At 37.6% G+C, this 22732-nt stretch overlaps 1 protein-coding gene across 1 annotated transcript; it reads left to right on the forward strand.

Annotated features, from left to right (window-relative positions):
- The first annotated feature begins 16439 nt into the window (after positions 1 to 16439).
- LOC104214028 (F-box protein At4g22280-like) lies at positions 16440 to 22159 on the forward strand. The gene is made up of 5 exons (XM_009763621.2): positions 16440 to 16679; positions 18637 to 19601; positions 19725 to 19880; positions 19971 to 20276; positions 21659 to 22159. Exons 1-4 carry the CDS (start codon positions 16670 to 16672, stop codon positions 20253 to 20255), a joined length of 1416 nt encoding a protein of 471 aa, XP_009761923.1. The 5' UTR covers positions 16440 to 16669; the 3' UTR covers positions 20256 to 20276; positions 21659 to 22159.
- The last annotated feature ends 573 nt before the right edge of the window (positions 22160 to 22732 follow it).

Genomic DNA, 22732 nt, shown 5'->3' on the forward strand with positions numbered 1-22732 from the left:
TGTTGTTATTTTTATTTCGGATTTCTTCCATCTCTGTTAAAGGCCTTTTATTTGGTCGATTGTCTTCTGTTTGTTCTGAATACACTCTGTGATAAACATGATCGTCAGTTAGATTAATCGTCAAAGGAACTAATTCATATAGGCCCAGTAATTTAACAAAAGTTGTCTGATACCCTTTAGGTCCCCGAACGTATTGTTTATATGAGCGACTGATTATTACCTGCTATAATTAGTATAGTCGACTCGATAAATGTCGTTGATTAGTTTTCTATAACTAATGAATCGAATGAGCTAATAATGTCACAGGACTAATTGAACGTTGCCACTAACTGAATGCCCCAACATTGTTTAAAATGGTTTGTTTGCATTGTGAAAAATGACTGGAAAGGTTCAGTCCAGGCAGCCTTGAATTTGAACTTTCATCAGTTCAAAACTGCCCTGATGCTGCAATAGGCAGGGCAGTAATAATCAAGGTTAAGCAGGGGTAGTCTGGGGTTTGAAAAGAACAAAAATGATTAGTTTAAATGAGCTGACAAGTAAGGTACTAATTTAGGATTAAACTAATACCAATGGGGAACAAGACACAAGGGTATGGGGCTTAAATTGAATAAAAAAGGGATGCCCATAACTCCTGATTAAACAAGACCAGGCGTGGGGAACAAAAGGGGCTGGCACCAAAGATGCTTAGGCATGGGTTTAAAGGGTATGGGTATTCTGCCAATTGGCAGGGGAGGCAGCTCAGCTGCACTAGTGCATTTGGCCTATAAAGAGGCCATTTGAGAACTTAAAGAGGGCTGGACTTTTAATCTTCAGAAAAAAAGAGAGAAAAGGCTGGAATTTTAGTCTTAAAGCTGAAACTTTTAGTCTAAAGAAAGGTTTACTGAGTTTAAAGAAAGCTGAAAAACATAAGTTAGTTTCCAAATAGATTGTAACCAAACACTGCCTGAAAGTTGTATAAGAGTGCATATTGGTCAAAGCTGTCTTGGCCAAGTTCTGTTGCTTGCATTGGCTGAGTTGTTTATGTTTGTTGAACTGGTAGTTTTACTGCATTCGAACCCTCAGTTACGGCTGTTATTTCCCTACTCTTTCCTGGGATTGTTGGCTTGGTATTCGACTATCTGTTAATACTCTGTTTCGGGGATTGTTGTTTGTTGCTCGACTACTCGGGAGCTTCATCTTTGTTGGTTGATTTTGTTGCTGTGTTGTTGCTGTGTATCTGCTGTTGCTGTGTTTACTGCATACTGCCCAGCTGATCATTCCTTTCTTCTTTGTCTTCTATACCAGGTACACAACCAATGCACTGTCAAATGTAATTGGGAAATTTGAGCATGAATATAAATGAAAGTCCTGAAGAATGTCTTTATACATAGATGGTTACATTAAATATTCATGTAATGTGTAATAGTTTGCATTCTTGTTTAGATACTGAAGGTAGCCTGTGTGCCCAGTAGATGTCAATATGTGGTGATTGAATGCTAGTTTGTATATGTAGGTTGATAGATAAAAGGTTCTCAAATGCAGTAGGTTGTATCTTAGGTTTTTTATGGTTAGCATGTCCTTAAAACATAGAACTATCCATGTTAGTTAATTTCATGTCCTTTTGATAAATTGTCTCCTTACAATTGACAAACCATTGCTTTAAAATAAACGGCGCAAGGCTGCACTTCTCAACCTCACGAAGGTCGAGCCCGAATCAAACGAACCCAGCAGCCTTTCATCAGAAAGGCATTGGCCCAGGTCCAGCCAATACCGTGTGGGCTGGGTTTGGGCCCACGGTGCTCGATTAGCTGCCCATGGGCACGGTCATGTTTTCTTATTCTGCAAAGGCACTCGGAATTCCGTTATAATAACCTGCAAGCATGTAATTGAATAGGGTCATTTTTAACCTCAACTAGTAGAGACAAATGCGACAAGAAACGTAGTTGCTATAGGATATCCTGTTAAAATAAAGACGAGATGAGCTTCGGACAAACAGAAACGCACAAGATGCGGGGCCCTCGTTAAACGTATATTATCAAAGCATTTAGTTTCCAGGACGGGTTGTTTAGCAAATTTCACAACCCTCCTAAAATAACAATACGTTAGACTCTTTAGGACGCGCCTTAATAAATCTTACCTTCTTAAACCCGGGTGCACATTTATGTGACCCAAATCCAATTCTCAACGGAGTCGAAATGTGTTTCTAATCACGGGTACATTGATTGTGGCGTGGTTCGAGGTGCGTGTCCATGACGTTGCAAATTCATTTTGAAATAAGAATGAGATGAGCCTCACCAAATAAAATACAAATCGCGGGGCCCTCAGTAAATATTTGCTTTAAAAATTGTTTTAGATTTCAGGATGGACCGTTTAGTAAAATTCCACGGTCCTACCCAAAATAAATACGCTAGTCGCTTTAGGCGTGCCCTTAATAATTTAACTTCCTTAAACTCGGGTGCACGTTTATGTGACCCAAATCCAAATCTCAACGGAATCAAAGTGTGTCCACGACCACGGGTACACTGACTGTAACGCGGTTCGAGATACATTTTCACAACGTTGCAATTCTTGATAAACACAGTCAATGATAAAAGCGGTTAAAAGTTAAATTTTTGCACATAAGTTCACACTTGTACAAAATCAGATAATCAAGCCGAATATAACAGTTGAGCGACCGTGCTAGAACCACGGAACTCGGGAATGCCTAACACCTTCTCCCGGGTTAACAGAATTCCTTATCTGGATTTCTGGTACGCAGACTGTAATATAGAGTCATTATTTTCCTCGATTCGGGATTAAAATTGGTGACTTGGGACACCCTAAACCTCCCAAGTGGCGACTCTGAAATAAACAAATAAATCCCCTTTCGATTGTCCTTTAATTGGAAAAAACTCCCTTGTCCCCTCGCGGGTACGGAAAAAGGAGGTGTGACACATTTCCCCCAAAATCAGAAACTGGGGCAGAATTTTGAGGAGGGTTCTCAAAATTCCGGAGCAAGTCTAGCCAATGTCATCACATGTCAGGAAGCCAGTAATCAGTCAAGAACTTGGGCAGAATTTTAAGAAGGATTCTCAAAATTTCAAAGAAGGTTCAGCGAGGTCCACCATTTGCAAACAGTTACAAAACATCTACTAAACTGGGGCAGAATTTTGAGGAGAACCCTCAAAATTCCAACATAAGAGAGATGCAATGCCTTTGAAATGTGTCACAGTCGCTAGTTCATCAAAGTTACTTGATATATCAAAAACGATCCTACTTTTATTAATGAATACATATTTTTCGAAAATTCTATTTTTTATAACAGTCAGGTGCTACCTAGGGGAACTTGAAAGGGGCTTCCAGAGCGGCGCAAAGCAAGGCCGGCAGACAAAGCAAGAACCAACCTCCCCTCATGAAACTTATGATTTTTCTTTGAGCGCAGGCACATTTTGATGATAGCTTTCAAATTCACCATCCATCCGGTTGTTAGACGTTGAACTTATCCTAGCTAAGATATACTCTACCTTTATCTGCTATTTTCTCTTTGCATGAGTCTAATCCTTGACTCCACATTTTGCATGAGTCTAATCCTTGACTCCACATTTTGCATGAGTCCAAGCCCTGACTCCATATTTGCATGAGTATAATCCTTAACTCCATATTTGCATGGGGACTAAGCCTTGTCCCGCATTTTGCATGAGGCTAAGCCCTGACTCCATATTTACATAAGGTTAAGCTCTGCCTTCCATCTGCATGGGACTAAGCCATGTCCCGCATCTTGCATGAGGTTAAGCTCTACCTCCATATTTGCCTTCTCTTCACATGAGACTAAGCTCAGTCTCCAAATCCTGCATGAGTCTAAGCCCTGACTCCACATTTTGCATGAGTCTAATCCTCGACTCCATATTTGCATGAGTCCAAGCCCTCACTCCATATTTGCATGGGGACTAAGCCATGTCCCGCATTTTGCATAAGGCTAAGCTCTGTCTTCCATTTGCATGGGACTAAGCCATGTCCTGCATCTTGCATGAGGTTAAGCTCTACCTCCATATTCGCCTTCTCTTTACATGAGACTAAGCTCTGTCTCCATTCCTGCATGAGTCTAATCTCTGACTCCATATTTGCATGAGTCAAATCCTTGCCTCCTCATTTGCATCATAATAACTCTTGCCTCCTTCACTTGCGCGGGACTAAACACTGTCCCTCTTTGCACCAATGTTGCCCTATTTTCTACTACTATTTACTTGCTTTTCAATCGGGATAAACTCTTCCCTGCATTTCGCAAGACTAAGCCTTGTCTTGTTACATCATGTTATTGCATATCATGGGCTGCGTCATAGTCTAAAGGCACCATCCTTATAGCCTGAAGACACCATGCCATGGCCCGAGGACCTCTCAAATTCGCATATCATTATTCAAAGACATCATGGTTTGGAGGCACCATTTTCATGGCTCGAGAACATCATTTCATGGCCTGCAAATCCCTTATTGAACAATGCATGGCCCAGGACATCATGGTCCAAGGACATCATCTTTAACCGTCCGAAGACAACCTTCATTGTCCAAAGGGAATTTGCATCATGTTTAAATTCTCGCAAATACGTTTGTAGCATCTTTTATCTGAAGGTAACTAGTAAGCAACCACTATCCTAGCAGGATCAATCCTGCTCCAGTCCCCTCCAACCGTCCCGAGCCTTAAACGCTCATTGTAGCCGCTTCCACAACTCGTGTTCGTTCTTACAGAATTTCATCGGCATACTCCGCAAGTGAATCCAGAACTACACGTGGCTTGATTCCTGTAAAACAAGGGATATGTAGGCAACTCGAAAATAGGAGCTCAGCCTTTGTCTTTCAAAATATCTCGTCCGGTCAAAATTGGTCATCATGTCTTTACGCGAAAACTCTTTCATCCTTCCCGGGTAAAGAGGGGCAACTGTTGATACTCAATATTTTCCTATATATTTTAAATATGCATAAATACCTTCAAAATAGTATATATATGCATATATAAGCATGCCCAAGGGTTTTAATATTTTTTTCATAATTGTTAAGGGTTTAAATTGGTTTATTTTCTCCCTTTTTATCCATAAAATCCCAATAATTATTTTCAAAATTATTGTTTTGATAATTCATTTATTTAATTTCTATATTTAGGCCAAAATATGGCTAATGTAATTTTTATGTATTTTTACAATTACATTTGGTATTTTTAAAGCTAAATTGCATATAATTGCAATGTCAGCCCATTTTAAGATTTAATTTTGTTTTATATGCATAAAATTGGATCTTGTATTTTGTAAATTATTAATTATGTATTTTAAATCATTTTTCCACCTTAAATTATTTTCCAGAAGTTATCTATTGTTTTTATAAATTAAAATAGGGAAACACTGGCTATTTAAATTATAGCCAAATTGGCTTTCAATTATAGCCAAATCGGACCCCAATTCCCAGCCCAATTTTACAATTAAAAACTTGACCCACACCCTATTAACCCTTACCCAAACCTGGAACCCACCTACCCGTTCTAATCCTGACCGTTGATTTCCCAAATCAACGGTCCAAATAATTCCTTTCCTTTTTAATTTCCAAACGACCCCCAACCCTAAGTAATTTCTCCAAAGGTGCCGCCTTTAGATGCTCTCTCATCTCCACTCTTCTCTCAAACCTAACCCTAGACTCCTCCACTCCCCTCCGTCTCCGGTCATCTCCGACGACTATCATTTTCAACCCAAGCCTCCAATGGGTCTCTCATCACTCTGCTCATCATCTCTAAGGCTTTCAAGGATCCCAGGCCATGTCTATTTGGACCTAGGGTTTCTGTTCCTGCTACTTATGGGTTCACCGGTGTGATTTTGGGCAAAATCACACCTTATATGTCACGATCGGTGAAGTTTCAACATGTTCTTTTGATCTTTACTTGGGTTTCTTTTTGAAACCCTAAATCTCTTCTGAATCTATCATATATATGCTATTATCATGCTTTAAGCCTATTTCCTTATGTGATTTGCTTATTCTCGAGCTTTCTTCTGAAAAATCTTCTACTCTAAACCGTTTTTACTCCATTTGAAAACTACGGTTTTCAGAGTTCTTTCTATACCTGTTTCGACTGATTTCTTCATGATTAAACCATTTTCCCTTGTTTATCTTGATCGATTCTACATTCTTACTACTTTTTAACTCAACTCTGTTAAAAAGCCCTAATTTCTTAAAGATTTTCTTTACTTGTTTCTATGAGTTAGCATGGTTTTCTTTGCTTGTTTCTGTGTGTTAGCCTGATTTTCTTTACTTGTCTCTATGTGTTAGCTTGATTTTCTTTACCCTGCTTTTGTGTGTTTGCATGACTTTCCTTTACTTCATTTCTATGTGTTAGCATGTTTACCTGGTTCTTGTTAATCTCTTGTGGTCACCATGCTTCGAATATGCTCTGTTGAATCTCTAACCTACTTACATCACCTCTACATGACTGTGTTGCTTATCTTTTGTTTCTTTCTGCCTATATAATTGACCTTGTTTGTTTGCTACTTCTATTCAATAGTCTCTATTTATATGATGAGGTATGCAGAATCATGACTCCCCATGATTGATTCTGATTGTCCTTAACTTTTGGTTATGGAAAGATTTTCTTTCAAAGTCCTAGAATTTTACTCGTATGTTTGAATTAACTGATTTTATTGCCTTATTTACCATGGTACTTTGTTTACTTAGGCTTTCCTTAATTGGGTCTTTCTGAATTTGGTCCTAATTGACTACTTTATGCCTACTGAATCTTGACCCTTTTCCTTATTTAATCATGCATTGATTTCCCTTCCTCCCTTATATGGTACTGAATCTTCCCGTTTGGCCTTGACTCCCTTAACTCAAGGAATTACTTCCTTGATTCTCTAATGATTGATTATGAGTTCTTAAACTAGTATACTACTATGATTTGTACCTTATTCCACTACCTACTTTCAACTATAAATACTCTAAGTCTTTCACAAACAAGACGCACACTTGGCTTCTAAAACCCCCTCTCTTACTTAAAGTCTCTGTGCTATTCTACTACTATTAGGCGGCTGCAAGCTAAGGCTAATCATCTGTACTCTTTGGTTCTTTCATCCTGCTTACTTTTATCTTCACTGGTATGTCCTAATTTAATTTAAAGTCTCAACAACAACATGTTTCTCTTCTTGATTCAGTTTCTGTTATTTCTAGCCTGCTTTTACTTGTGGTTTTGTTGTGAAGTTTGTAGTTAAGCATGCTAATATGACCCCCATCCCTTTAAGTTCATGTATTCCCTTGTGTGATTCAAGCATGCCTGGACAATTGTATTCTTTTACCTACTATGCACTTACCACTTTATGAATCCCAAGTCATTATTCCCCTCTATGTTCATGGCTGGTTTATGATCATGCCAGTGTTAACTATCTCTGAGCATGACCATACCAGTCCTAATACTCTTGCTGGGTTCAGGTGTCTGCAGTCAATGTCTGTGTATCCTCAAACCCCTTAACCCTTGTATGATTACTGAGTGCATTTACTTACTGTATGTGGTCCTATCCTGAAATGTTTGAACTCTATTTGCTAAGCCAACTTCTTTTCAACAATCTCTGTTACCAATTGCTTTCAAAACAATCCAGTTTTTGAACTTCTTTCAAACATGTGTCCTGCAATTTCACTCTACTTCTAGTTAATATGTTCTGCCCCTTCTAGTATGTGTACTGCCTTGCGATCCTCTTGAGAACCCTTGGAACTCTGGCATACTGAGTCTGGCTTTCCACACTACACTGGTTCAATGCTTGGCTATTAAGTCTAGGTGTAAGCATTGCCCGGGGTCCTTGAGACCCTTAGGGAACTTTGATACACCTAGACTCTGATTTGTCTATGGAAATGAGACTTGAAAGACCATTGGAGGCTTTGGGTAACTGTGGCCTGATTGCAGGATCTCTATAGAATAGCTTCTTAATTTTCTATTTCACTTATGTAATTCATTTGTTGGCCTGTAATAATTTATAAATAGATATTTGGGGTATTTAGTGAAAAAGGGTGGGTAGATGTGTACTTTGTGGGGCAATATGGGTAGAAAGCATGATCTTAGGACTTTACTTTCAAATTCGTCAACTTTATTCAATAGAAAACATGTCCATAGGGTGTGACTCTTGTTGAATCCGATCTCATTTTGCATAATAGACATCATGCATATAGGCCTTCACTTTCAATGACATTCACATCATATACAAACCATGTTCATAAATCCTTCATTTGTCATGTTAGAGATCATGTTTCTAGGTTCCAAGCCATCATATTTAATCAATTCAAGTATAGATATCATGCCTATAGGATGTAATTCCGATTCAGTAAGTTTTTCACATGCTACTGCAAATTGCCTAAACCAGTAATACACCTAGATATCATGTCTATAGGGATTTAACTCGCAATTCTGTCTGGTAACTCTAACTAGATTAATAGATCAATTGTATCTCGCCTGGTTTACTTCTCAAAACTGGCTTTGTTAAGCAACGACATTTCCTGAAAATGGTTCTTTCAACATTGCTCTAATCTCATTAGATATCCTTCCTATAGGTATTAAAAGGTTTATTTCGAAAACTTGTTCGTTCTTGCATTAACATAAATATCAGTTCTGCATATAGGTACGCCTTAGGGCATTTTCAAAACTTGCACTTCTCTGAAGCTATTTCTGTCACTCAACGTCTCTGAATTCTAATGGGCTTTTAAAAAGGAGATCCTAGGCAACTAATAGGTTATGACTTCTGAATCTGAAAGTGGTTTATGTCTGCATAATCACTTAGAAATCCTGCTTTAGGACTTTGAACACTAAAGACCTTATTTGTGGTTGAGTAGTGCTGCATGTATGCTTGTTTGCGGAGGAAATTATGAGCCTTTAATTGATCTATTTATGTGAAATTCCTAAATGCTTTTCTTTGACTGCCGCCTTAGATTTTTTGCCTTTAAAACCTTAAGGGTATGTCTAGAACTACCTATAGGTAGAGATCCTAACTCCCTCTGGGACTATTAAGAAGGTATGGGTAGCAATACACAATAGAAATCAGTGACCAACACTCGCTTTGCATGACCAATAAGGGGATGGAAAAGGGTAGACATGGGATATGATGACTACGCATTAATGTCACGCGTAGCCCCTCATCGAGGAGTGTTTACCGGACATTGTGTGGGGTGATCCTATAGGATAAACAACCTAGGACTCCTCTTTACCCCAAACCTTCTCGTTGTTTAAAACTTTTCTTTATAACTTGTTCAACCCTTATTTCACTACTTGACTTGTTCAAACGTGTTGTACTTATTTGATTCAACTATTTGTATGGACTAATTTGTAAATATAAGTTCGGTCGGGACCCACAGTTGTGGACCAAGAGGGGTACCTAACACCTTTCCCTCGAGGTTATCTCGAGTCCTTACCCTAATCTCTGGTGATGCAGACCAATTCAAGAGTTAATCACTCTAGGTGCCCTAACGCACCATAATCCGTTAGGTGGCGACTCTTCAAATACCTAATTCCCAAAAGGAAATGAGTCATTGCACCTCATGGAATGTCGAAACCCGGACTTTCTTCGCGGAGGAAAAAAGGGGGCGCGACACTGGATACCCATTTGAAGGTTCTATTGAGTCTACATAGCCATGAGATCAGCAAAAGTATTCATAGCCGTTCCAATATCAATGAGGGTCTTTTCCAAGTGATTTTGTTCTAGAGGTGGAGCAGGTGCCCCATCAACTTCATCCTCGATCTCCTGGACCATCCTTGGAGCCATTGGAACTGGCACGGTCCGTGCTCTTACAGCTCTTAGGGGTCGGCCCCTAGGTCTAGTGGGTACCCCTCCCGAAGTCGCATCGGGTATAGGAGCAGCTTCCCGGTTCACATTACTTCCATGCGTGTTCACCATCTTCTGCCAATAGATATAGCGTATAAGTTAGGAAATATTTCTTAGTTCTATTACACGATTCTAGAATAAGAAGAAAGAGTGAAGTGTTCTTATAATGTCAATATATTCTTCTCGAAATAAGTGTGGTGCATAACACACCCATAAGGAGAACCCTACCAGACACGATTCTATAGACTTCCTAGGACTCGAATTAGAACCTAGGGTTTTGATACCAAGTTTGTCACGCCCTAAAACCTCATGACCGGCACCCAGTACTCTACCCGACCCGAGTGAGCCATCCCATAAATTAATACTCATCTGTATGCCTAATAGGGGATATGAAAGCCTCTTCAAAACACAATCACCTTAAGATATAACCCAAATCATAAAAATATCTTTAAGCAACTATTTTACTTCGAAAGAAAACTAAAAAAAAAGGTAGAGAAAAGTTTCATTCATGCATGTCATATGAGTAACCATAGAATTACAACCCTAAATGAATACTACTACTATCTATGGAATCTCTATGACACGAAATGACATAATCAAGCAAGGCATACCTCGGTGGCTCAAAAGAATGATAATATAATAAAGTCCTCCACGGGTGCGAGAGTGGAGTCTCAACAAAAGTATCAACAAGAAATGTAGTGCTGCCATATCCACGCGGTTCAAGCTACTCAAGTCTAGTCCCTGAAAACAGAAATGGAAATGTGGCCGAAAGGCCTAAGCTCCACATGCCTAGTACGAATCATGAACCGTTCTCAACAAAATATAGGACAAGCCTTAAGGAGTTATAAGATATGCAATAACAATTGATATAAGAAAGAAGCATTTATATCAATTAACAATTTAGAAAATAAAATCCAATAATAAGATCAAACATATTTCAATGTCTTACTTTAGCATTGATCTTTATGAAATCATGTTAGATTTTTCATTTACCGGGAGCATTATACCATCATCGACACGAGGAAAAGTCAACTAGGTTATGTACCTAGCGGCAAGTATCATATACCCTACTTTCTCAAGTCGTCTTATCGTAGTGTCGCACGAATCGACTGAACCATGCTAATAAAGTAGCACAATAGTACCCCTAATGGGAAGTACTCTGTCGTAGTCCCCAACCGTAAAGTAGGTTCTATGCCTACACCGGCACGTGTAGTTTCATGACCTAATAGAGGAAAAATATCCAAGGTCAATCTCGGTGAACTTAAGTAACACCCAAACCTTTACACTTATCAATGACGATATTCATAGCCAAATCAACTATTTAAAAATAGTTAAACCCAAAATATTTCACAACTCATGTATTTGCGTTAAAAGAAAATACTACAAGTGTTATTCTCATTTATTAAATTTTAAAATTTGAATAACATTTCGAGAAAATAATATTCATAGCATTCAAACCCTTTATGATGCAGAAATGGTGAAATCCCAACTAGCTCGTCCCCACAAGATAGGACCCACATTTAGAAACTCAATTTAATCGTGCCTCGATATGAGTTTGGAGAAAAGCTCCGAAATTAATAAGTTTCACAGTACCTCAAATTGCTTCCAACCTTCCCCCAAATGATCCAATAATGCCGACGAGTCACAATCTACATATACGAACTCACATAATTTAATAACGCATCACAATAATACCAACTAACCCGACTAAGTGCCCAACACTTTAAGTCTAATTTTATAAGTTTAGCAAAAATCCCCATTTCATCATTTGAAGGTAAATCCTTGACCTTTAACTCCAATCCTTCATTAAACATATCATGGGATCTAATCATTCCATTAAAAACTCAAAATAACATCGTTTGAACAAGACTCAACACTATTCATCATCCCTACCAACCAACTCTTCTAGAGTTTCATGAATAGAGGTCTAAATACAAATCGATCTTCATAAACATACTCTTCTATATCCATGGAGTATAATAAATAAATTTGGAGTGAAGGGATTACCTTTTTGTCAAGCCCTAGAAAATTCAAGATTTGGGTTCTTGAAGTGTTCTTGAGATTTTCTTCAACAATCTAGGATTTTCATGTAGTTGAAGAGTTAAGAGGTGTATTTAATGAACTAGATCTACCAAGAAAGAATTAAATTCTTACCTAAAGGTGTATTAATGGTATAGAGCCGTCTTCTCTCTCTAAGTGTTCAAAGACAAAGCCCCAAAACATAAAAGGCCAATTCTTCCCGTAATGGCCTTTAAAAGGCTTTACAGCTCGGATGTCGCGGGGGACGCGTCGCATGCACTATCACGCACGTCCCAGTCCCTTCAGCTTGAGCGGATGCGGAGGTGGATGTCATGGCTGGAGTTCACTGCCTCGACTTTGGCAGCTGGAAACACTGGCACGATGGGGATGCAACGCATCCAGGTCAGCGTCCCACCTCTGAAGCTCCTCATCCTTTGATTTCTTGCAAATATTTTCCAATCAACTCTCTTGACTTCTTTTACTTAAAACTCCAGCCACTAATCTCATTATACCTATTTTATGTGCAAGTGACCTTATGTAATTTGATTCAACCGCTCACTTATTTACTAATTAATATTATTCAAGCTTAACATTAATCCGATTAGTTATAGAAATTTGCGGGGCTTTACATTATTAACCTTAAATAATGGGTTGTATGATTACTTTCTCATCAAGTGTTACTCAAATGCGTCAAACTCTTTGCTCTTCCATATCCATTTTATATGTTAAGATCTATTAAATTATTATATCTTTTTCGAATGTGAAATGATTATTATTATTTAGGTATCATATTGATTTTTATGTTTAATTACTAAATTCGGTTAACCTTGAAAGTGTAAATTAACGAAATATTATTGTGAGACGACTAAAAAAACAACTATTATGTGTTACTAAGAAAATTCTCTCATAAGAATATTTTAATAGATAATATGTTTGTCAATATTTTTTATATTTTTACTAAACATATATTTACTTATAAAAAATTTAACAAAGTAAGATTGAAATAATATTTAAGTAACAAAATCCGAAAAATCAGACAAAACCGAACCAATCCAAACCTATATAGTTGGTTTGGTTTGGTTTTGATAAAAACCGAACCAACTCGGTCCATGTACACCACTAGGTACAGTATAAAGCTCCTCCCCTGTAAATTCCATTTTCGGACTCCAAGCCTTAACTATGAATGGCTTGTTATCGAAATGGTATATTCCACCTAGTATTGCACCAGTCTTTCCTATTTCAATGTTAAATCGAACCAACACTATACCATTTTTAAGCATTGATACTTTGTTTATTCATGTTCCCCCGTACTCTCTGTATATATAACCATTCAAAACCGTAAATGGAGGGTGAGCCCCTAGTACGTAGCAAACTACAACATTCTTCCGGTAAGATATTTCTGAGCTAATATCCTCAATGTCAATTTCACAAATAGGTGAGTTACCATGTATCGCAGGAGACACAAATTCCAGTTTAAAGACAACATTCGTGATTTTTGTAATGTCAAAATTCTCCCAGATTGAAGCCTTTTTCGTCAGTTCGTCTGCTGCTTCAACTTCGTCAGCCCATGACATTCTACTCTTACTTATCATCGCCTCAATCACCTCATCACCCTCCTGCTGTAGTTGCATTTCTTCATATACTATTTCATTCGGGGCAACTTCCTCCACAATTCGATTAATTCCTTCCGATTTCTATTGATTTACCGTCTTCTTCTGTTGCGCTATACGAATTGCAGTTGATTCCTGAGCCACTAATGCCTTCTGAGAGGGGTGCCGAGCTGATCTCTTTCCCATGGATGCGCGCGTTAGGTTAACATGCGCCGAAAGATAAAAATGTAACCGCCTCGTATAACTTTATCATATAAATTGAAGTTTCGCTTCTTCTATCGTCTCAGAACATATTTGTGAATGCTAGTCGATAGTGAACAAAATATACCAAGGAAGCAGCATCTTAGTTGAATAAAATTTGTTGGTATATATGATCACGCCCAACTATACCTTATAAAAGGACAATGCGGTCGTTGCAAATATAATCCGGTTTATAAGTCCGGAGTCGAATCCCACAGAGAACTAAGTCTTAGCTACAACTGATCAATATTGCTAGGAAGACAAGCTCTAACAATTCCTAAGTTATAAATATTAAGATTCTTATATCTAATTAATTAAATAATTAAATTATTAGATTAACAACTAAAGATACTACGGGTTGGAGAGAAGATTAAGGAGGTCTAGAGTTAAGATTTCCCCAATTGTCGGAATCATTCCCTTTATGTCTTCTATAATTTCGCCTAAGTATTCTCTACCGATCATGATCACTTTGCATGTTGTAATTCTCTCCCGAGTAATCACAACAATTTACTAAACGCACTCTCCCGAGCCACATCAGCTGGCTTTTAATACATCTCACTTCAGATCGCACCCAAGGCTTCGTTATCCCTAATCCCGCCTTTAAACCCTCGGTTATAAATCCCTCTTATACTTTGGGAGTGGTGTTGTTCAACAATCACCTAAATATGCACACTCTCCCGAGTTATGCACACTAAATAGGCACAGCTAATTGAGGATCCTATCAATTAACTACAACAAACACGTAGTTGAACAAATAAAGATTAAACTGGCAAACTATATTAACATAATCAAGAAGTTCATCCTTCAATAGGTTCCATCAAAACCTTAGACAAAGGATTTAGTTACTCATGACAATGGGTAAATAAACTATGAAAATATTCATGATCAAAACTGCAAGAAAAATAAAGAGAAGAAGAAAATATGATGTTTTGGGTGATCTCTCGCACTTGTTTTTCTTGCCAAAGTACTCTCTAAAACATTACATGCCTCCCTTGGGCGAGTTCTATTGTTTAATATAGGGTTTTGGGCTAAAAATCCCGTGTTTTGCACTTTGGTCCCTAAAATTTACGCGTCCTGCCGCGGTCCTACCGCGGTTACGCCAGGACCGCGGCCAGAGTGGCCTTCAGAATCTGCAATAGTGTTCTGCCGCGGTCCTACCGCGGTTACGGTTTCGACCGCATTTGTTCACCTTGTTCCGTTTGGAATTTGGAAAAACGTAAAACATGAAAGTTGTAGCCCTTTGAGTTAGATTTCCAACCATATATTGTGGAGCCCAAATGGAGTTTTGAGCAAAAAGTTATGTGCATTTTACTAGATAGTGCGCAATATGCCTACTCGAGTCTTCTTTTTGTTGTTTTATCATCCGTTGATCCCCGAATACGATCCCGGCTTAATTTCTTGGGCTTTTACTCAGACTTCAAAGCTCCAAATCACTTGAATTCATTCCATAACATCTATATAGCTCGGAATCACTCCTACAAAGCATAAAACATACCATTAGTGCAAAACACTAGCAACTAAAGCGCAAACTCAACTAAAGTGCAGTAAATTAGAGTGTAATAATCGACTAAAATACAATTATAGCCTATCATCAATATAATATATAAACTATGTGATTACGCGATTATTGAAGAAGGTGACATTCATTGCCCTAATAACTTTTTATGTTACTAGTTCTGACTTTTGTTGAATATTAAAAGTAATACGAAACATTAAAAGCTCTTGCGCCAATTATGATGCCCCTTTCGGATGTTGTTATATGTTGAGTTAAAATTATCTTGGCCGATTACATAGGGAGGACTAGCTTTATACTCCTTTATTTCACTTAAGTTTAGCAGTGGCGGAGGCAGGATTTCGTTAAGGGGATACAAAAAAGAAAAAAAGTTAAAAAGATTGTAGCTAGTGGAATTTGAACCAATGATCTTACTAAGATTTTGAACCCCTCTGACCATTAAGCTATGATTTTGGGTTGTGTCAAGGGGATTCAAAATATAATATATAGAGGTAAAAAAAATAAATCTTGCCTTATATATATAATGTAATTTTTCGGCGAAGGCCGAAGGGGGTTCGACCCTGAAGTTTAGTATGTATACAAATGACACAAAAAATAGTTGTAAAATATAAAATTTGGACGATAATTGGTTAGGTAGAAACACCTTTCAATGTGTCTCTGTTTCAAAAGCCTATGCAACCCAACTACTATAAATTACGAAAAATATCTTTGTCAAATATAAGTCAAGCAACTGCAATGGTATGCAAGCGCATCTGGTGTAGTGGTATCATAGTACCCTCCACCGGGGTTCGATTCCCCGGATGCGCAGTTATTTTATTTTGAATCGACGCACTTATCACATATTTTTGCACCTGCAAGTGGTGGGCATAAAGTGAAGATTTGAATAGATGTCACTTGATGGTATCACAATGACTACACTTTCTGTTATTTTTGTCATACGTTTTAATTTACATGACTAATTCTTAACGCAATGATTAGCATAAATAATTCGCCCTAAATACTCCCGAGTTAAGTTTCTTTGATAAAACAGTAATATTACTGTATACCGCATAGCATTGCATTTCCCCCGCTACTTTTGCTAATGCTTGAACTAGTTTTTTTTCCATTTCTTATCAAAAGTGACTTGAAGTTTACAAAACAAATAAAAAACAGACATTTGGATTTTTAATGTATTATGCCAATAATATGAAAACTTCCTTTGAGAATGAGAGTTTTTATGATATATTTTCTATAACAATGCTCCCCAAAAAATTGTACCCAAAAATAAAAAAGAAGAGAAACCAAATGGGCGCCATCCAAGTGTAGGAAGTAGGATTTGTCAAATGGAGTACAGAATTTGGGGTCACGTGACGAAAGCGTGCTTCCCATCATTACTACTGAAGGCGTTACTATACGCGCACACACCGACTCGGATGTTGCCGGTTTCAGGCTTCTCTGTGATAACCAACCTTCGCCGCTAACGAAGGCACTCGGTTCGTTTGTCGGGTCAAATATCCAATATGATCGCTAGTGAGCTCTCCCTTTCACTCTCTTCTCTGTTTTCTTTTTGGGTTATGGCTTCTGGGGTTGTTGATGCTACTATCGAATTGCATATAGCTTATATTCGTCTTTTATTTTCTATTCTTTATTCCATTTTTTAAGTAAAGGTGGCTCTTTTCTTTAGCTTTTTCAGTTGCCGCTGTTGATTTTGGATTTCTTCTTGGTTTCTTCAAATACATTTGATCTTTCGTTGGCAAGGTGTATTAGACGACTGAGTTTAGTCAGCTCTGTAGTCTGTAGCCAAATGACATGTTATGATTCTCAAAAGTTTGTGACGATTCCCATGGAGAAGAGACTCTATTCCTTTGGCGAGAAATAAAAATAGGGATGAGTCTTACACTGCTCTAGAATCATTTAAGGAGACCAATGTGGGACTTTTACACTGCCACACACCCAGCTCGGGATATGTGGAGCGTGAACAACATAACATGAGAGTCCAACATTGAGTAAACTAAAAATAGGGATGAGTCTGGCTCTAATAACATGTAAAGAAGAAAATGAACCTTGGGTCCAACTCAACCTTAAAAATTACTAGTTCATTAGTTGAGGATTATCTAAGACATATATAAGGTGACAACGCCTCATTCTTTTAATCAATGTTAGAGTTTAACAGATCTCTTCATGTAAGGTACTTGCAAGTACAAGTTGCAACACTAGTGTGGAAGAAAATTAAGGTTGTTAAATAGGACTAGACTAAAGAGGGGATGAACTTTTAAGAAAGTGTGCAAGTGAAAGTTGTATGTAAATACTTGGATGTAAGATGAAAAACAAAAATAAACTGTATGGAATAAAATTGACCAAAAAAGGATAACAAGGGTTGTGGATGTGTTGTGTTGGATGGATGATGTCCTATTGTAAATGTTGTTGATAACTGATCAGTTTATATATTTATAGAGTTAGAGATGGAAATTAGCTATCCTAACAATTTGTACACATTCTTCTAGACGAGTTCGTTATGTCTGCATTAGTAGATTATGCCCCCATGTTGTGGCGATAATTGATAGTTTGCTCAGCTGACTTTCCTGTATTTTAAGGATCGCATCAAGTGACTGGTTTGTTCCTTTGTCTCTCAGTACATGGGAAGTTAGTTACTAACTAGATCCTTTGCTTATAAGTTTCTCTGGTCAAATGTGTTAGCTTTTCCCATGGTAACTTGGATCTTGATTGATTCTCTGGCCTAACTCCTTGGACTTAGTTCAGTCTAGGTGTGATCAAATTCATGCTAATCTAGTTGACTCAGACTCATCTTAAGCTTAACCTGTCATAATGAAGACTCAAAATCATTATCTGGTTGATTGGTTGACATGAGTTCAAAGCTTTTGTCTTCAACTCAGTTGAATTGGTCTGCGTCTTGGCTGAACTGGTGTTCGTCTCAGTTGAAGTAGTCCTTGGATTGAATGAGCTACCCCTAGGCTCGGCCAAGCTACTCAGCTCAGCTAAACTAGCTTCCGATTCGGCTGAACTGGTTTTCAGCTGATCCAATCCAAATTTTGGTGTTACAGATCTTATGCCCATTATATTGCCTTCCCCTACCTTGTCCCAAATATGGCCAAGTGGGATTCTTCTATTGTTGATATTAATATATTATCACATATCAACCGTACTGTTTCCTTCATCTGTTGGAGAAGGGGTCTATTTCATTGGAACGTCGTGATTCACTAGTGAGAACTTCTAATTCATTAGGTTGATATTGATTCTTCTGGTTTCTCATTTAAGATAGGATTTGGATGTCATTACAAACTTGTAAATACTTTGATTGTTGGACAGCGAAGTAAATCATTGATGACGTTAGAGACCCAAGTCTTCTTTGGTTTGGTTTCCACACATCAGCTAACGAAAATTTTATGCTTCAACTTCCATTTATGTTCTTCCTTTCTACTTCTTTACTGTTATGTTCGACCTAATAACTGCCTTTTTGCCGGTCCAGGGCGTAGGTGGCACACAGTTAACCGCTTCAAACGGCAAAATGCTTTGGAAGTGCATAACATTGATAACATAGAAGATAAGATCAGCAATTTACCTGATTCCATTCTTCATCACATTCTTTCATATCTTCCTACCAGGGATGTTGTAGGGACATGTATACTATCAACAAGGTGGAAGAATCTTTGGACTTGTGTTGAAAACATTGACTTTGATGACTCATTGCTCTACTCAAGTGGGATTTTTGGTTATCCTGTGAACGTCACTTGTTTCATGCACTTTGTCCAGAGAGTTCTTCAACTTCGAGAAGAATCCGACATAAAAAAGTTTCGCCTTTCCTGCCGTGTTTGCTTCAGTGCCTCTCATGTTTGTTTATGGATTTTAGCTGCTATTAGGCATAATGTTAAAGAGCTTGATCTTTGCCTTTTTGTAGAAGAGCCTTTTATGTTGCCTCAATGTGTTTTCAGTAGCAAGACGCTTACTTCTCTAAAACTTGAAATGAATTGTGTTCTTGAACTACCTGCTAGTACCTTTTTTCCTTTCCTTAGAACGTTGCACCTATGTCTTGTCACATTTCGGGATGATAGCTCAACCCAGAGGCTGTTTTCTGGTTGCCCTATGCTTCGAGAGTTGGCTATATTAGATTGTGAATGGATGAACTTGAAGCATGTCGCAATTTCAATCTCTACATTGAAGAGTTTGACAATTGATGATTTGCCTTTCTTTGGCTCCACTGACGATCTAAATGGCTGCGAAATCAAGATTGATGCAGCAAGTCTTAGTTTCCTAAAGTACAGTGGTTATCTATCAAATGAGATATATTTGTATAATCTATCCCCCTCAGTGTATGCATCTATTCACATCCCAATTCTCTATGAGAAGCGAAATCAAATTGCTTTTCGTGCTGTTAAGCTCTTTAGAGGGCTACACAAAATTAACGCTGCGAGAATATCTAGCAGGGCTATTGAGGTAATTATTAACAGGACGGAATTAGCTACAGAACATGACAGTCTAGAATGTTGAATGTCTAAATATGCGGCACTGATTTTTTTTTCTTTTCCTTTTCTGTGATCCCACTTGTTGCTTGGCAAGTCTCTCTTCATCGCAGACATAGAGAAAGACCGACTTCCAGTATTTTATAACTTGATGCATTTGGAGTTGAGTATGGAACTTGAAAATCATACGATTGGACCATTGAAGGAACTGCTCCAATGTCTGCCAAAGTTGCAATCACTTCATTTTTCTGAGGTAGAAATACTTTGCCATTATGGACTTATTTATAAATTCTTTTCAAGTCATATGAATTATTTTTTATTTTTCATTTTTCTTTCCTTTCAGGGATTTGCCCCCTGCATGCGCCTTTGTGAAGATGACTGGAACTTGGGATCTGTACCATCCTGTTTCTTGTCTAGTCTCAAGACAGTGACATACACCAATTTTCATGGTAATGATACAGAAATTTCTTTTTTAAGAAATTTGGTGAACAATGCAATAGTTTTGGAGAAGCTGAACATAGTGTGTTCAAAGATACGTTTCGGGGATCCAAAGAAGCAAAAGGAAGTTAAAGTTCAACTGCAAAGTCTTCAGAGGGGATCAGTTTCTTGTGCTATCAAGTTTATGTAAAACCTCAAAGAGCCTTTACCTGTGAGTTCTTTTTCCATCAAGAAGCTTCACAGCTTTTCCTTGCCATTTTGCTTTTTCATGCAGAGCTGTGGTTTTTTTTAATCCCTTCTGCTTTGATTCATCAATCTATTTTCTAGCTAAATATCTGAATCAGAGCGCTCAGCATAAGTAATGAGTTTAAAATCTCGGATTCTTCCCTTTGAGTTTTACCAAGATAGGAATGATGAATGCTTAGTTTCTTGTCATTTTCAGAAGGTCAGTTTTCCATGGACTATTCATGAGTTAACTTGCAAGGGGTTAGTTATAAGTAGGGAAAACAAGAGGAAGGGTTATGCATGTTCCAGAATATCATAGAGGTGCATCTATCCCGGAGTTAATTTAACTTTTCTGTGACAAAGTAGCTAGTGCTTGAAAATAACATAGAAGTACACATGCTTTCCTGTTAATCTACATTTCAAAGTTCATTTTACACTGCTTATGTTAGTTGCTATCCAGGTCAAAATAAGATCACTCTTCATCCCTAATTTTGTGAATCTATTGGTCGCCAAATGAAAATATGACTCTTTATATAGTATATAAAGATTTGCACGTGCTTTGGTCTGTGAATCTATTGGTCGCCAGATGAAAATATGACTCTTTATATAAGTATATAAAGATTTGCACGTGCTTGCACCAAAAGCTCACCGTGTTAATAGAGTTAGGTTTGACTGGACAATTTATTCAGAGTTTCAGACCTAATTGTTCTATCTTTCGACAGCTTTAATTGAACTTCTGCACATAAGACTCTATTAAATTGGATTACTATTATAAATAGATAAATGGGAGCTGTAATTGCTTATTGAATATCTGGTTTCTGTAGTTAGGATGCACATTCAGGGGATTTCTTATTTAAAAGAACACTGTTGCTAAGAAATTGTTGAACTAGAACCTGTTTGGACTTTTACGACTGGAAACATCAAGGAATTTCTTCTTTCCTCAAGTAGTTAAAGGCAAGAGTAATTGCAATATGAAATTCTCCTTTTGGGGCCTGTTGAAATTTGATTTTTCTTCTCTTTCAGCTAGCCAAAAGAATTTGTCAATTTAAATTTAACTTGTACTTTGACGAATTTCATGTTACACTTAAAATTCTTAATGTAGTAAGTAACATCACCTATTTTGATATCAAACTCACGCTTGCTCTGCAAGATCAAGGTGGTTTGCCTTTTGATCTTTCATATGTTTTGAAAGATCTTGTGCTCCTTTACTATTAAAACTGTTGACAGTTTGATCATCTGATGGCATCTTCTTTCTGACACTTGGTAGTGCTGCAGTATTGCATTCAAAAGCCATTGACTTAAGAAACACATTCATGTTATTGTGTGTAAAGTGTAAACCTGATAGTAACATTTTTATGCTTTATTCAGTTTATTGTAGGTGTATGTGATGCAGTTTTCTACAAGCAGTTAGTTTGCAAGCATTTGTTGCGGCTCTTGCAGATCGCTGACTATGATCTTTTGATTTCTATTATGAGTGCAACACCATGCTTTAGTATGCTTGTCCTACTTCACACATCAGTTATTTTTTGGTAACGCTGTCTCCAGGTTCATGTAAATCAGTTGGAACTTCTTTTGGCACCTAGGTCACAAATCTTTAAGGTCTTTCTGGAGTAGTGGAATCTGACTACTGGAACAGGTAAACATTTAGCTTAGCTAAGGAACCTTTGCCTCTTTTGTCTTTTATTTTGTGGGGATTGGCCTAGATGCTAGGATGATGATTTTGTGATTGTTTTCTTTATTCAGAAAGAATCAAACATTGTAAATCTACTATAGTTGATATCTGACTTAGTCATGTGAACAGTAAGGATAGGGGAATTATTGTATCATAGTTTGGTTTTTGGGAAAGAAAGTTACACCTGGATTGATCAAGTTCCTATGTCTGCTATTTTGTGTGTTTTAACATTTCAAACTTTTGCATTATGTTCTGTTTCATAATTGAAGAAATTGAGTTTTTTTTCAAGGGGATACTCTTCTGATGCGCCCTCTTTACAGGCATGTCAGAATATTAAAAATATAAATATAAAATATAGTAGAATATAAGAGAAAGTGAGTATTCATAGGGGACTCATCTCTCTACTTTTCGTTGGTCCATCTTCTTAGTACTTGGTAGGTATTTAGACCTTAGATAATGCTAATTTCTAGTAGGAAATGTATATAGACCTTAGATATTGCTAATTTGTAGTATGAGATGTGTTGCCTTTCTACATAGTCACTAATATCTTTTGCCTAATGCTAGGTGATTTCTTTTTATTCCTCTAATCCTTGGAGGGCAGAGTTATCCAAAACCTGTTCCGATAGAAGACAGTAAGTACCTAATGGAATAATCGAGGTGCGTGTAAACTAGACATACACCACTATTTTAGAAATGAGTAAATACTGCTTTTGGTGGTTGCGTTGGGAAAGGAAGAAAAAGTATAAAGAAAGAGGAATCCAATAATGCTT

This window comes from Nicotiana sylvestris, chromosome 7, assembly GCF_000393655.2.
Source record: "Nicotiana sylvestris chromosome 7, ASM39365v2, whole genome shotgun sequence".
NCBI lineage: Eukaryota > Viridiplantae > Streptophyta > Magnoliopsida > Solanales > Solanaceae > Nicotiana > Nicotiana sylvestris.